Source organism: Mus musculus, chromosome 10 (assembly GCF_000001635.26).
Source record: "Mus musculus strain C57BL/6J chromosome 10, GRCm38.p6 C57BL/6J".
Taxonomy (NCBI): domain Eukaryota; kingdom Metazoa; phylum Chordata; class Mammalia; order Rodentia; family Muridae; genus Mus; species Mus musculus.
The window spans coordinates 85807101-85823284 of NC_000076.6; the positions used below are offsets into that span (position 1 = coordinate 85807101).

Sequence of the window (16184 nt, forward strand, 5' to 3'; positions counted from 1 at the left end):
ACCTACAGAATGACCTTGAACTCTGAAGAAGGCAGAAACATGAATTTCAGGAGAGATAACCATCCATGCGGCAGACACAGACTAGAATCAAGAGGTTGTATCACTTACAGGCCAGCTGGGGAACTGGTCAAAGCTTATGGCCTAGGTATATCTTTGTGAGGAATTAAACCTCAGAGTCTATTCTGTTATCAAAGTGGCTGGGTGGAAAACCTCCCAGTTACATTTTGTGATGACGTAGCCTCTCTCTCAGAACACTTGTCCAAAATGCACGTCATCCTTGAAAGCCCCAATGGTTGGTTTGACATACTCAGCATCCAGCTACAGAGGCCACCACTGCACTCTGCTGCCTGTAATTGCTAAAGAAGTAAATATCTGTCTCTGATCTGCTGAAGAGGAAGTTGAGAGAGGCTAGTCTCATTTTCATGAGAATGGAAAAGTCCCTCTGGCCCAGAGTGAGGACAGCCACTAAGGGTTATAACCTTCTCTGCTTGGTGCAGTTTTTGCTCTGACCTCACAGAGAACCTCTGTGATGGAAGAATGAGTGTCCTCTGTATAAGACTGTGGACCGGCCTGTTGTACTTGTCCATACAGAGCAGGGAGCTACTTTTGGTGACCTGTGGGACTACTTTGGAGCTGTCTAGCTTGTGGATTGCCGATTGTTGAACCTCACAACTTGTGTGTACCAGAGCACAGGGAAAAGTCAGCCTCATGGCCAGCAACTCCAAAAAGAAGAGATTGGGAAGTCAGTATAGGATCCTTTTCTATCTTGGCGAGGGTACATTTGGCACAGTGGTATTGGCCTCACACCTGAAAACTGAGGCCCTGGTGGCCGTAAAAATGGTAGAGATCAGCAAGGAGACCCTCAACGTTATCCAGGCCGAACGAGAAATACTGACGACACTAAAACATCCTAATATCATCCGCCTCTTCCAGGTCCTAATAACATCAAGCCACGTCAACTTCGTACTGGAGTACGCATCGGGAGGGAACTTATTTGATTTAATACAAGAGCATGGCCCACTGCAGGACGAAGAGGCAAAACATATATTCGGACAATTAGTGGCCTCTCTGAAATATTGCCACAACCTTAATATTGTCCATCGAGACATTAAACCACAGAATGTGCTCCTCGATGAAGAAAGAAATGTAAAGCTGACAGACTTTGGCCTGGCCATAAAATGCAGTGCTGGCAGATTACTGAGCCGGAAGTGTGGGACCAGGACCTTTTGGGCGCCAGAGAAACTGCTAGGGGAGCCATATGATGGCAGGAAGACAGATATATGGAGTCTTGGTGTGCTACTATTCTTTATCACCACTGGGGACCACCCTTTTGCAGGAAGTACCTTGATAGAGTTGGAGAAAAGGCTTACCACAGGGACCTATCGTATTCCACCTTACATGTCTGTTAAACTGGAAAATCTCATACACCAGATCTTCACAGTTCCCCCTGAGAAGAGGCCCTCCATTGAAGACATTGAGAGACATCCGTGGGTCAGAAAATGTGATGTAACTGTTCCGACTGATAGCTTCCCAGATTACACCATCATAGACATGCTCTGTGGCATGGGGTTTGATGCCAATAAGATCTTAGAATCCCTGCAGAAGAAAAAGTTTGATGAGAACATGGGGACATATTTGCTTTTAAAAGAGCAGGTAGGCAAAGGGATTGAGTATACCCCTACCCCTTCTCCCAAACCTGCGGATCTGTGCCCTGCGCCACCCCCATCACCAGCACATACCTCCGGTCTTCCCCAAAAGAGAAGGGCCAGTGAACCCAACTTTGGCCTCGTCCACATCTGGCCCTCAGGACAGCAGGGGCCTGCTGCCCTGACACGATCAGGACACAAGTTGGCCAGAAGTGACTCCATGCCTCCCATTGCTCTTCATTTTCCCGAGAAGAAGAGCACCACTCCTAGCTGTGCCATCTATACCAGAGCTGTGGCTGCCCCATGGATCTCCAACACCCTTTTGGAAGATGAAACAAGCCTGCCACCTGAGGAAGACGTTGCCGTGGAAACATCATCTCCCACTCTGAAGATTGGGTTCTTCAGAAGACTGCGCAATCGACTCAGGAATTGCCTCTCAAGGCTTTGTTGCATCCCCGGGCTCCAGAGACAAACACCCAGCGTAGATCCTCCAAGAAAGTGGCTCCCCTGAAAGAGGTCGGAAGCAGAACCCGGTGAAAGGGTAGGCAAGTATGGGAGGGTACATCTCAGCTCTGAATTTTAGAGTCTCTGTCTTTATTCATGTCTTCTCATTGGAAAAAATCCAAAAGGTGCATATATCTGGGGTCTCTTGCGATGCTCAGGTGTATATCTACTCCAGCAGGATTAAACTCTGCTCCTTGACTTACCATCTGAGGAAGGAATCTAGTTAGATAATGCCTAGGTCATATCTGATGCAACTGAACTAGCAGCAATCAGCAAGCAAGTGTGGGTACAGCCAGGGTGAAAGGGGTCATCCATGCTGAACATATGCAGATAAGAGACTCTGCTTGGGGACCTAGTGCCTAAAAGTGTGACCACTGTCAAATACAAATTGGCCACCACTATGTCTCCCTACAATTCAATTGGACAGGCAGAGTGTGCTGAGCCATGTTAAGTCTGACATTGCTGCTTGGATACCTCCATGTGGAAGCAGATCTGGATACCCAGTTCCTGTGTATCCTGAATGCCCCTTACACGGGAGATGGTTGCAGTGTCTCCAAAATCTCTCGACTATGATATTGAGAGTCTTGGCAGACAGCATCATGCTGGGCTTGTGGATAGGGTCCATAACTTCTCCCATCTCTGCACTTGCTCCAGTGTCCTTCCCTCCTGTGCCCTTTGGTTCTGACCCTAGTTTTCATCCCCCAAGGGAGCTCTCATGCAGTAGGAGTTTCTCAGAGAGGATGAGCCTGCCATTGCCCATGGTGCGTGGGTTTAAGTCCCCCTCACATCTAATGTCTCTTCCCTCCTTTAGCTTCTCCTCTGCAGATGACAGCGCTGCACTACAGAAGCTCATGCTTGCAAGGCCAGGAAAGTCGTGGATCCCTGACAATGAGGGCAGTGGTTCATTGTTGCTGCGGATCACCTTTCAAAATAACAACCCTAAACTAGAAACACAAAGTAAAATTATCCTACTGATGTGAGACTGTTGTACAGAGGGAATCTCATGTCCAGATGGAATCTCATGTGAGGATCTGGTGCCTGGCAGAGGATCAATTCCAAGGCTCTAATGGGCCACCTCAAAAGTTTCCCTGCCATTCAGAAGGACAACCAGGGCCTGACCCTGTGGCTTCTGTATCAGTGTGGAGCATCTGCCTAAAATGGACACTAGCATCTCTAGACAAAGGAGAGGCTGGAGTGCCACACTTGTACTGCACGCCCAATCATTAAAATAGTAGCCAACCAACTGTTGAGGTGTGTACACAATGATACAGGATTCTGCACAGAGACTCCATTCACAATAATAGGGCCTCTTTTGTAGCCACCCAAAGCAGGCCGATGCCTTCAGCCCCTGTACCCCAAGACCAAATTACAGGCATTTTCATAGGACACATAAGCTGGTCCTTGTTTCAGTTCCTTACCCCATTCATTCTGTCTCCTATCAAGAAAACTTTTCCTGCCCATCTCAGAACTGAATCTTGTTCCACAATTCAGGGAACACATGTGAAAAGAGGATTTGGACCTCTCTGTCCTCACGTCTCTGTATGGACACTCTGGGTGGACCATCTCTGGAAGATCCTGTCCCAGCTGCAGGATGGCCTGAGCGCCTGTACTGTCCATATCTACTGAAAGAAACACTCGAGGCAATAGACTATCCTGTCAAAGGCAATGCATTCTGCCCTTGACAATGATGTGAACATTCCGCTGTCTCCACATGAACACACCCAGCCTGCCCCAACATTGTGCTATAGTCACTATGGGGACAAGAAGGAGAAGAGGACTATGAGAGTAGGATTCTGGATGCCAAAATAATAATGATTGAGTCACCCTCTAGTGATGACGATGAAGCTCAGGCTCTACACTTCAGTGTGAGAGCTCAGTGTTGTTTCTGGAACCGTGTCCACACCAACACCCAGGAAACCACAGGCTTTGGATGGTGGATGCTTCTGACCAGACAGGGAGAGTGGTAAGTTCCTGGAGTGCACTGAAAGAGCACTCACTCTGTGTAGGAGCCCAGTGAATGAAATAGTCTCGTTTCCCTGGGCATCAGGGCCCAAATAAGAAAAATAGCATGCATAGGCTTTTCCCTTTGGGAAAGGGGTTGGGGTGGGGACAGACTGGGTCTATATCCTGACCATTGAAAAGCATGCAGTTTGGGAGGGAACCTTGAATCACTGTGAAACATTCTGTCTGCCAGTACCAGCATCCTTCCTGAGAGGAGAATTTTAGAAGGGAGAGGGACACCCATGGCATGCATATATCTTGACCTCTTGAAGGTCACCCAGTTTGACAGAGAACCTGTAACGCCTGAATGACTGTGAAACCTTTTGTCTGCAAGTAACAGAATCTTTCCTGAAAGCAGAACACAATTCCAGAACACCAGAGGCCAAAAGTAACGATGCATAAGGTGACAGCTGTTCTGGTGACCTGTAACACCATCAGGAGGCATGAGGCTCACCTTCTCCTATATCCAAATGTAACCTTCATCAGTGCAGGTCACTCCAGGGCAGCTTGTAGTGTTCCAAATTCCTGCAGACAGGAGAGGTAAGGAGGTCCCCTCCTCCCTGTTGCCTTTGTCTTCTCAGGAGGCTTGAGCACTTAAGTCCCTGCAGATTTCTCAACCTGCCTGAACTCTCTGCTAGTCCAGTGTTCCAGTACTCTCCAACGGTGAGGCGAGAGAAGACCAGAGATGTTTGCAACTCTGATCCAGTCTAACTGAGCTTCCAGTGCTCAAACACAGAGCGTGGACAGAGATTTTTGAGGCCTCTCCATGAATGCTGTCCAGAATCAAGCTATGGGGGAGTTCAGTGTGGGAGACGTGCAGGACCTTGGATGGAGTCTGGGGTCTCGAGAATGAAATGTGTCTTCATTAGGGCCAGAAGACACATGAGGAATGCCACAGTAGATACAGAAAACCCAGTGTCATGATGTGGAGTCCAAGGCCAAGAGATGCTACTGAGAAATCCAATGCTTGTATGAGTGAAGCTGGACATGAACAGTGTGGATGGACGTGGTCCCTTTCACTTCAAGCTGCAGTGTTGTCACCAGCTGCTGAGAAGCCCATGTCCCAGTAGACTATCCTCTGACAAGAATATTATGCCTTTTAAGATCATGTGACGATTTCTCTGTCTCCATATAGGAGACCAGGCCATACAAGGTGCTACTGTCACTGAGGAGACAGTAATGGGAGGAGGACTGTGACAGTAGGAGGTGGCACGGAAAAGTGATGTGAGGCTCAGATGTATCTAGAAGCTTTATGGTGCAACCACTTCTCCCCTCTTCAGACCTTCATTCTATGCTGGAGTCTTCCTAGTGACAGCCCTGTCACCAAACGACAGCAACTTCTCCCTTACTCTCCCTCATCCTTGCTGCTCAGTCTTGACACTAAAGAGCCTAGAGGAGGGCCTCTACAGATCAGTCAGTGGGTGTCCCCTGACCACTGCCACTGCATTTTCTAGGGCTTGTGTTCCAGTGGGGGGTGTCTGAGAGAGCTGGTCTCCCAGCTCTTGGGATGCAGCCTGTTCCTCATTTCCTGGACTGTGCCTGCTCCAGTCTTCCTCTTGCATCATGGAAGCCATTCTTCCCTTCACAGGCCTGACTTCATTTTTACCCACAAGGAGGAAGGGTGAAGATTGGCTCTGAGATGTGACCCCAGCTTCTAGACTGTCTATGTGAAGTGGTATTATCTGACCTTTTCTCAGATGCCATTCTATAGGCACAGAGATGTGCAAGGCTCTAGCTAGGTGCTAGATCCCAGGATCATTAATGTCATGGACAGCCTGTGCCCAAGGAGCTAACACACTGACACAGTCCAGGACATCCAGGAAGACGAAAGTGGTGAGGTAAGTCCACTTCAAAACAGGTAAAAACAAGCAGTAATGAAACTGGTAGTTCCCATCCTAGTACAGGTTGTTGGCAAACACTGTCCCTAAGCATACAGTTAAGAACAAGTGTTGTTGGTCTTAACTGTCTGCTGGGCTAAGCATGTAGAGAAAGAAGGCCTGACACAGAGGCCCATGAGAGCAGCAATGTGACTGGCAGCCATCATGAATGACTGGACCTGATGAGTATCTGTGATAGAGAGATTTCTATGGACACCCTAAAGGAAATTTATTGTAACTGATCTCTTGGTGAAATGGTGTTCTCCACTCAGATCAAAAGCCCTCAGAGTGTTAGGTGATGCAACATGCCAAAAGCCTGAACTCTACGCTCCCCTTGTGCTGGTGATGGGAAAGTCAGAAGATGAAGAGGCTATCCTGATGGCTGGACAATGTAGCAATCCCAGAAACAAGAGGCCATGCTCCTGCATGTAGATCCACCATTCTTCACATATGCATGTTGAGTTTCTAAGCAGGTAAGGAGTGCAGATAAAAACTGTCTCCAGAGGTAATCTTAGACCTAGGTTGTCCCGCAGCACTTTAGTCTCCTTTCTCTCTCATGAAGACACTCCTCTTACTGTCCAGGATTTTTCATAACTCTGAAAATACGACACTGAGATATACAGGTAGGAGGAGGCAATCTATATTGTCTGTGCTCTGACCTCCTGTCACTATTTTCTCTTTAGATGTCTCTAGCTATGATTCTGAACTTCAGAAAAGCAGTCGAAGGTCATGAGGAGTCCTGATAGAATCAACACAGGCTAGAGCCAAAATCGCGATGCTGTGTCCTAAAGTCCTTTCCTGTTTGGAGCTGCTGAGTGTAGTCTGAACTGAGAGTCTGGACCTGCTCTCTCAGTGAAGGCACAACTTCTTGAACTCTGACTCTGAACTGTACTTGTGGCTAATGCTCCTTATGATCCAAAAACCTAATTCAGCATTGAAAATATAAGCTTCCAACCTCCAACCTGGAACATTCTGTCTCAGAAAGGACAGTGTGTACACTTGAATGGAAAGACCAGGTGAGGAAGATGGAGAGGTCCCATGTGGCTTTATTACTGTGTGCTTGATCTCATTGCACTTCGCAAACTTCCTTCAATCCCAGCCCAAAATTAGTAGTAGTTCTTGATGAATAGAGCCCTGAAGTGCTGACAGGGCTGAGGGATCCTTGGCTGCCATGTCCCACACAGAGACTCTTCAGGATCTTCTGTGAGGGCCTCTTTTTCTTCATTCGTTGAACATCTTGTGGTATGAATGATTTCCCTGAACACTCTGACACTCACTGGTCAGTTTGCAGACCTGCCCTCCCACTTCAGGAAAGTTCTACTCCGATGGACTTCTGGGGTGCAGCTTCATTTCCATAGAAGTTTTTTTTTTAATGACAGGAGCCTGAGTAACACTTTGCATAGAGTAGCTAAACTTCTATAATGCCTAGAGGCAGCACAAGATGGGGGCCACTGGATGTGGTTAGCTCTGTTTCTCTCAGCACATTAGACAGTGTGATCAGTCATCCATCAGCTTAGAAAGACACTTTTCTCTGCTTCCATCTTCAGTTGCTAGGTCTTTTCTGAATGGCGTTTCACTCATATTAACCTTCTTGTCTAGCTCATGGACTATCCTGTAATGTTCTACCATCTGTACACTCTCTGCTGTCATCTCCTTCTGGGAATTTGACGCCCAAGCCTCTCTTCCTGGGGAGCTCATGCTCTGGTCTATTCACCATCTTCTATCCAGAGTCTCAGTACACAGGATGTCAGGAAGCTATGGGCTGGATAATGGCCCAGGTGCTATGGACTCTGTCCTTCTCATCCCATGATATTCCATCCTCTCACTTCTCCCTTGAAGATCCTGGTGCTTTCCCACAAGAAGTTGCTGAATGTGGCTACCTGGAAGGACAACCAAAGAGGGCTGCCAGAGAGGAGGCCACTACCAATTAGTCAAGCAACCTCAGCTGCATCATCACAAGCATCTGTAGTATGGAGGTCTGGTAAACACAGTGTGGGCCTTTTCCTTCCCTGGATGCCACCATCAAGTGAGATATAGGTTGTTCACATCACTGTGTGGACCTAGAATTCCTCTGCAGGTAAGGGCTTGGGAAAAGGGCCGTGTGCAGAAGTCCTAGTGGTTAATATCACTGGTTATTCCTTAAGTATGAGAAATCTGAGTATCCAGCTGTTACAGAGCACCTTCCTTCCTTGCTTCAGCAAGGATGCTGCTCACTAACCTATCAGTGGGGTCGTGGCAGATGGGAAGCAAGCAGAGTATCATAGGCTTGCCTCTCAATGTGATTGGTAATTCCTGGAAGATCATTAGTGGAGGGATGTTCAGGGTCTGAAAAAACTCCTCTTTGCTCTCATCTGACACATGGTTGCATGTACTGACAGAGGTCCCTCTAACCCTTATAAGAACACCCTGAAGGCAATATTTAGATTATGACTGGAGATGAGACATTCAGAGGGAGTGAGGCAGGGTGCCTCACCGAGCATGACATGGGAGCCACAGTTTGATAACTTTGACTGATGAAGGAAACCACCAGATATATTCCACTGTTGTCCCTGGGTTGTTTTAGAGTCCTTGTGATTCTCTGAAGCAAAACCTTTTTAGCTTCATTTCCATCACAGTGACTGGACACTTCCAGTCATATACTGGAATTATATTGTTATACTGCATTACCACAGTGAAGCCAAGGCATATCTGCAAAGGAGACGCTCATGTCATATGCTTGCATGTGCTCATCTAAAGCTCTGTGCTATTGTGCAGCCTGGTACCCAAGCCTAAGGAATGGCACTGCTCAAATTGTTGTGTCTTCCCATGTCAATTAAGATAATGAACTTGATCCTCTATAGACAGGCTCACAGGGAACTTCATCTAGAGCATTCCTCTGTGAAGACTCTCCCTCCAGGTCACTTCTCCTGAACTAGTTAAGATTTCTACTTAAAGGGCATGAATTGCTCCCAGTGGCCACCATATCTCCCAACATTGAAAATTGTCAGATTCGTGACTAGAGGTTTCAGCTTCTCATTTTACCCAGGCTCAAACCTGACATCTTGTGGTGTGTCCTACCTGGCCCTCTCAGCTTCTCCCTACATTATACCTGACACTGTTTTCACTCAGCCATCAGCTCATCACTGGGATGTCTCTACTGTGTCCTTGACTAATGCTTTCTACACAGGGATTAAGATTTCAAAGCAGACATCTTTTCCTTCAGATTGATCTATTTTTCTATTTCCTCTGCTAGGTCCTTTTACAGGAGTGGAGTCCCTCACTCCAAGAGAGGTTAGCAACTGCTCAGACATTCAGGCCATTTTCCTCTGCTAGCCTGTGCTTCTTTGAGTAGGTCCAATTCAGTGCTACTAGGTATGTATAATGTTTACAGACCTTACCCTAATTTATAGAGATGGTATGGGCATTGAGATCATGTAACCTTGGAAAGTATTTTAAATTAGTTACATATATTCTCACTTATGACCTACTTGCTGTCCCGTCTGTCTGTCTCTTCTGCTTCTCTGTTTCTGTATCTCTCTGTTAACCCAGCTTTGTCTTTGTCTCTGCATTTGTTTCTGACTCTATCATGTTCTCTATCTTTCTTCCTCTCTGCCTCTTGGCTTCTCTATCTCCTCTCTTCTCTTTCTCTCTCTCCCTTTCTCTCTCCCTCTCCCTCTCCCTCTTTCTGTCTCTCTCTCTCTCTCTGTCTGTCTGTCTCTCTCTCTCTCTCTCTCTCTCTCTCTCTCTCTCTCTCTCTCTCTCTCTCTCTGTGTGTGTGTGTGTGTGTGTGTGTGTGTGTGTGTTATCATGTATATTTTGTGGATGTCAGAGGATAACTCTATTGAGGCATTTCTCAAACCCCTAAAGGACCCAGAGATTTAACTCTATTTACTATTCTTGGAAAAGTTTTATAGGTGGAAGAACATGAAGAATCTGAGGCTGTGCCAGTCCATGCTGGAGAAGTATCTGACTGGACTGAGGAGTAGAAACCTTGGCCATGGACCATAAATGTGCTGTTCTCCTTCTATGGATGACAGAAAAATGGAATCTTCTCTGTCCTTCAGAATTTTCTTGGTTGTTGATTTGGGATCCTCAATCTCTCAACTTAGTTCTCTAATGTCAAGTAGTATTGAATCTTAGCATCCTACTTTATTTGCCCCTGTTATTTCTGTCTACCTTTATTTTGCCAGAACTTTGTATGGCTATGACAGTACTTTGTATCACTTTAGGATTGGCAAGGCCACATCAGGGTAACCAGAGCCCTTACACAGGATAGTCTTCTTGTAACACTAATCTTGACTCAGTGGTGAGAGAGAACTTAAAACTCAGAGCATGACCTGCCCCAGTGTGGTTCCTGAGCCTGGGAACTCAAAGCTCAACAGTCCAACCTCCTTCGTTTATTCTGGGTTTGGACCTTTTGCAGTCTTTTCTTGTCAGTGTCAACAACTACTTCGGTAGTAGCTGGAAGTCCAGAAATCAAGGGGTGGGCGTTTCTTGCATGATCTTGACCCATGTTGGGTCTTCTAACTTCTGTCTCCACATTCAACATTAAATATACCACATCTCTCCAAAGGTCATGCCTGTTCCAGTATCCTGAACTCAGTGAGGAGGTTGGACCAAGTGTCAAAGGAATGAAGGTCAAGCTCTGGATTTTATCAGAGAGTCTGAGCAAGACCACTGATGTTCTGGGAAAAACTTGACTTTCCAGTGGGATCTTCATCTGCTGTACATAACCAACAACCTTTGCTGTGATGAAAACCAGGTAGACAGAGAGTCCACAACGGGAAATGGTTCCGAGGTCTACCACCTTAATGCTTCCAATTCTGCCTTCTAGGGAACGCTAACAAATCTGCATACTGCTATGTTCCAGAGGATGATAAAAGGTGCTGCAGTTGGCATGACTGCTGACAAGAGACACTCAGAGGTTCACTTCAAATTCAATATTCAGATCGTCTTCATGGTCTTTTCTTAGTCTCCCCTTAGAGACAGAACTGAAATTCACCATGGACCACATCTTTTACATGAAGGTAAGATGATCACTTTAGATAACTTAGCTTTTGATGCTAAGGCACTGGGATTCCAAAAAGGTATGAAAGGAGAGGGCACAAAGTAGAGCTCAGTCCTACAGCTCATACCATGCATACTGATGTCCTCAATTCTGTTCTCAGGGAGAAGCATGGGGAAATTTCTATTTCATGTCATAGGAAACTCCCAATCAGTCTCATGTCTCTGCACCTAGAGCAGAGGCTTTGCTTGAATCACATCCTAAAGCAAGTGAGGTTGGAAACGTGGTTGCATATGACTAGTCCTACCACACTTGCTGCAGCTCTTGTGAGGGATGTTCCCGGTACATCTTTATCCAATGCCATCCAGGTATGAGTTAGATACTCTTGCTACAATGACAACCCAATGCATGTAAATTGTCAATATATGGAAGGACAGTGTATTTAGTGTTTTGGTAAAAGTACCCATATCTAATCATGACCGAGATAAATATACACTGTGTCCTTGTGAGAAAGGGGAAACCATGCTGAGGAAGGTCTATTCTGAGGACAACAGCCCTGAGAACACAGAAACCCAGCAAGGCTCACAGGAAAAGTCACATTTGAAGCCCTGCTTGACAGACCCAGCATCTCTCCTTCCTCATGACTTTCTTTGTAAAACAGGCTCCCCCTCAGACACACCCATTTCAGTCATTCTCACAGCCATCACCTTATCCCGCAATCTGGATGTCAGCCAACTCTTACACCTCTCCCTTTGTGAAACAAGGGAAGATGATAATCATGCCTAGTGTCGTATGAGTTCTATATTAACCCTGCCTTACTGCACATTTAGACCTGACAGCAGCCTTTGCTCTTGTGGAAAATGGGCAGATGTTGGCCATACACAGTATCCTAACAGCTTTAGAATGGGCCCACTTCACTGCTCAGCTAGGCCTGTTGCAGCAGGCTTTTCTGTGAGCCATATGGACATCTTTTTCCTTTGGTGTGTGTTCCTTGTAAAGTAGACCTAGGAGATGATATCAGGAAATCTCTTCACCTTGTAAGTCTTTACAGCTCCTCCCTCATGTCCTTGGCATTTTGAAATGAGCCAGGCTCCAATTACACCCATAGCAAATGGCAAACAAATCACACCCCATTCATTTCTGACCTGGTCCTGATCTCACCTCCAAAACACTCAGAGGACATAATCCATATGTCAATTTTCTAAGGTGTAGATGATGAGCTGACAGTTGGAGGGAATGTAGAAGTGAAAGATCCTCTCTTGAGCATCCCCAGAGAGGTGTATCTGTACAGACCCACATAGAGGGAAACCACTACTTTAAGCTGCCCTTTGTGAGCACCATAGCTTCTCTGGACATTAAACAATGATATTGGGATTCTTCTAAACTGGTGTGGCCCATACTATCAGAACAGAGTGCTGTGTCTTTTTAAATTGTAACAGGGAGATGGTCTCCTTCTGCTATAGATATGAGCTGGGTTTAGTACTGCTCATGCTGAGAGATGAGCATGTTCAATCAGAAGGTAGCCTTTTCTTCTGGTCCCACAGGAAGCCATTGATCGCCTGTCTCATTCTTTCTGCTGCCTGGAAATCCCAAGCACTTTTGAGTTTAACATAGGGAGCCATGGGGATACCATTTCCTGCACATTCTTCCCACATACCAGCCATGCGCTCTCGATTCACAGAATGCTAAAGTGTCCTGTAAGCTTTCCCAGTCTCTCTGAAGAACTCAATCTGCCTGGTTATTGGCACTTGCTCTGGACGATGCCACTGAAATTCCTTGGGGTTTTATTATTGTCGTTGCATGCTTTTACTCTTCTGTTTGGTATAAGTGAACATTCATGAAGATCAACTTAAAAATAGGCATGTAAAATGTATTCACAAAAGTGTCAATGCTCTATTCCCAAACTTTTATGTCCCCAAACCCCTGCTCCAACCCCACAAGTTATCTCATTCCCAAGACTTGCTCTGTCTTTACAGTATTTGCTCCGTTGCATCTGGCCCATGTTTCCTGGGGATGTTTCCTTCTGGTTTGTAGCAATGACCCTGCTGCTTTTAGCTGGCAGACTATTTCTTTTTTCTAAGGTGGTTGTTAAGCAGACCATCTCCTTTGTCTTGTCTCATGTGCAGTTATTATGAATCAGCTTGCAAGAAAGAGTTGAAATACCACTTGCAATGTTGGATTTATGGGCTTGATTTTCAAGGTTACTCGTAGACATGAGAACGAGCTGGGTCAAGAGAAACATTGTAAGCTGCTAAATTCTATCAAATTCCGGTGATGTGTTCAAATGTGTGATGCTTAAACTTGGGAGGCTAAATAGTACTTTTCAAAAGGCCAGGCTTGCATCTACCCATGTGGAGTCCAAAGAATTCCACTTCAGGTTTTAGGTTTACCCAGGGCTGAAAGACAAATCTACAATAGCCATTGGCATTCCCACAAACATGTAAAAGCAAATGCTACTACTAGATGCCATGAATGATCCTTTTCTTGTAGTTTACTTGTCATCCATTAGGATTTTAGCTTCCTTTTCTGTCATGTGTTCTTGAGGGCTCTGGGACTATAACATGCTCCCTTCTTTGCAGTGGCAGCCTTGCCCCAAAATTTTGTTATGATCAAAGATGCAGTCTAGTGTGTTTTAAGTTCCAATCTATTGGTTGGTGGATGAGTTAGGATGCTCAAAGATACTGTTTACACCATTCGGTGCTCCATTTTGATCCTGCCTTTCGTATCACCATGTCATATGATCCCTCCAGAGTTCATCCCAAAATTTATCATCATTCATAAGCTTTCCAACCAGCTCTGAGAATTAATTTCCCAGAAAACAGAATATCCTTGGATGGGAATAACATCTGTGGGCTCTCATAAGCCAATCCTAGTGGATGGTATTGCTCTGCCAGTAATTGGAACAATGAGTCTCTGCTGGTCCGTGATGAGCAGATTCCAGGCACCTTCGATCAAAATGTAATGAGATGATCTTGACCCGTAAAATGTTAAGTAAGTATTCAAAATGGTTCTTGGACACCCATTTGCACAAAGGAGGTAAGAAAATTTCAGAGGGCTTTTGGGGCTTTTGGATCCTGCTTGTGTGTTTATGAAGGTACCATTCTGGAAGAACATCTCTGGACAGTGGCATATCTATAGTGTCTCATCTTTACTTCATGGGGCTCCCAAGAGACTGGGAAATGGAGAGGACACTGTCACATTAAAACCCAATCTCTGGTGTATGACTTTTGGGTTGTGTACAATAGAGTGGGTACTCCTCAGGAGTAATGTTGGGACATTTTTTTCAGCTATGGAGGAAGAATCTTTTGGCCATCATCTTCAAGCCTGCATGAGTTCATATTTGTGTCCCAGGCCTCGAGCTTTTGAGTCTCCAGGGGAAAACTTTTGGTGGAGTTGCTACAGGATCTATATGCGAGTCTCTTTGTTTGCCTTCTGTACATGGATAACAGGTGATGTTCTGAGTAACTGGGCATATGATTCCTGAAGGGGGAGTTGTGTCTCTCTCTCCCCTCAGAGCACACAGGGTCTTCACGTTCTCTGTATTCACGTACTCCATTCTTGAAGCTCTTGCACAACTGCTCCCCAGTCACAGTCTAACCACAAGTGATTAGACTCTTGCTGTGCCCAGGAGAATTCCCCTTACTGGATGTTTCCATTCTTAGCCCCTTTGTAGGGAGGAGAACAAAGACATGGAGATGTCATGCTGTTACTTGTTCAAACAGTGCAGAAGGGCAGGCAACCAACACCAGACCTTCTGGGTGCTAGGACCCTGTCACTATCCACGGGGTATCTAGGATGCAGGTGGTATGGCAGAAGTTAATTCTTTCCAAAAGAGCCTGACTGACATAGTGAAGCTCCCACAACCTCCCTCTCGCAGTCTCCATCAACTCTTGCATGTCTCCTTGGCTACCACTTCAGAGAGTTTGTGATTCTCCTGACAGGGGAGCTCCAGCAAAAACTCGGACTTCAGGTTAGAGGCACAAGTATAGCAATGGGATTCTTATGCATTGGTGCAATGCTAGCACATCTGGGGGCTGCAAAGACAGATGGGAAAGACCTGGAAAAATATCTTCGGTAAGAAATCCATTCTTCTCTCAACTCACAAGTTCCTTCATTTTGTTCTCCATATTCAGTCTCATGATACTGAACAGACTGTTCTAGCTGATGAGGCTGGGCTTAGAAGATGGACTACAGCCAAGAACCCTGGCCACCATAACAACAAGTCACACCTTTAGGAAACACTTGAAAAGCACTTATGCACAGTAGAAAAGTACAAGGATTAAAGTCTCCTCAGGCATTCCAGCATAGAGAGAGTCTGACAGACTCAGGTCAGAGGTTACCTCCAAATAATAGAAGAGGAAGAAGGTCCTGCTTGACAGAAGAAGCCTGTGGCTGAGGCCATTGCAACAAGGACTATGATTGTGAAACTTGTTTCTCCGTGGATACCGGTTTCAGAAATCTTGTGCCCAGGTACCCACAGTCCTCCTCACATACCTCATTTTATAGAACTTTGCAAGTCCTGACATTCTGTCATGTGCTTTGTTATCCCACATAGGGTAACAAAGATTTTTACCCATTTAAGAGTCTGGAAATAGGCTGGACCCACTGTTGACATTAAAGGTGCATTTCTCTACTTTGTGGTTATTGACCCTTTTCAAACTTGTTTGACATCCCCTACATCTATGATGACAGGGAACAAGGCTCAGGGCCTGATATTTCCAAGATTCATCCCCATGAAATTCAGAATCCCATACCTCAAACAGTACAGATACCACTGCGGAATGGATTCAAAGACAAATTGTCTGATATAGGAATTTTTCAGATTAATTTATAGGTCCAGGACTCAGCCACATGAAACCTACAGAGAATCATTCAGGGATTCCAACTTTAGAAATTGAGTGATGCAATTAAAGAAAATGGCACGTGGTAGGCTCACAGTCACATCATTGCCTCTGTGACCCATAGTACTGTGATTGCCTTGCTCTCTGTCACCATTTACAGAATAACAGTGCAGGGCAGCAGAGCAGTACAGTGGCCCTAGGGTGGTGTGGTGGGTGGTTCCAGGGCATACTGCCATCCCTCCATCCTCTACATCTAGGATGAAAGCAAGAGGAAAATGGGAGGGATTGTGTGAGGGCAAGATTCGTGGCCCAACTCAGCCTAGTTGTCATG

General features: G+C 45.8%; 1 protein-coding gene across 2 annotated transcripts; it reads left to right on the forward strand.

Moving 5' to 3' along the window:
* The first annotated feature begins 575 nt into the window (after positions 1–575).
* On the forward strand, positions 576–15645 carry Gm6721 (predicted gene 6721). 2 transcript variants are annotated; one of them, NR_169128.1, is made up of 12 exons: positions 576–2187; positions 2962–4113; positions 4733–5989; positions 6301–6501; positions 6712–7044; positions 7868–8105; positions 9261–9379; positions 10581–10769; positions 10878–11034; positions 14300–14461; positions 14675–14982; positions 15146–15645. NR_169128.1 is itself a non-coding variant. In NM_001384227.1 (2 exons), the coding sequence occupies exon 1, from the start codon at positions 709–711 to the stop codon at positions 2155–2157; it is 1449 nt and encodes a 482-aa protein (NP_001371156.1). In that variant the 5' UTR covers positions 576–708; the 3' UTR covers positions 2158–2187; positions 2962–3094. The 2 variants fall into 2 exon arrangements, 1 of the variants encoding a protein (NP_001371156.1); NM_001384227.1 differs by lacking the exons at positions 4733–5989; positions 6301–6501; positions 6712–7044; ... (5 more) ...; positions 14675–14982; positions 15146–15645 and having other exon boundaries at positions 2962–3094.
* The last annotated feature ends 539 nt before the right edge of the window (positions 15646–16184 follow it).

What these genes read in the sequence shown, in the direction of transcription:
- Gm6721 (NM_001384227.1), top strand. Translation starts at nt 709, where the DNA reads ATGGCCAGCAACTCCAAAAAGAAGAGATTGGGAAGTCAGTATAGGATC.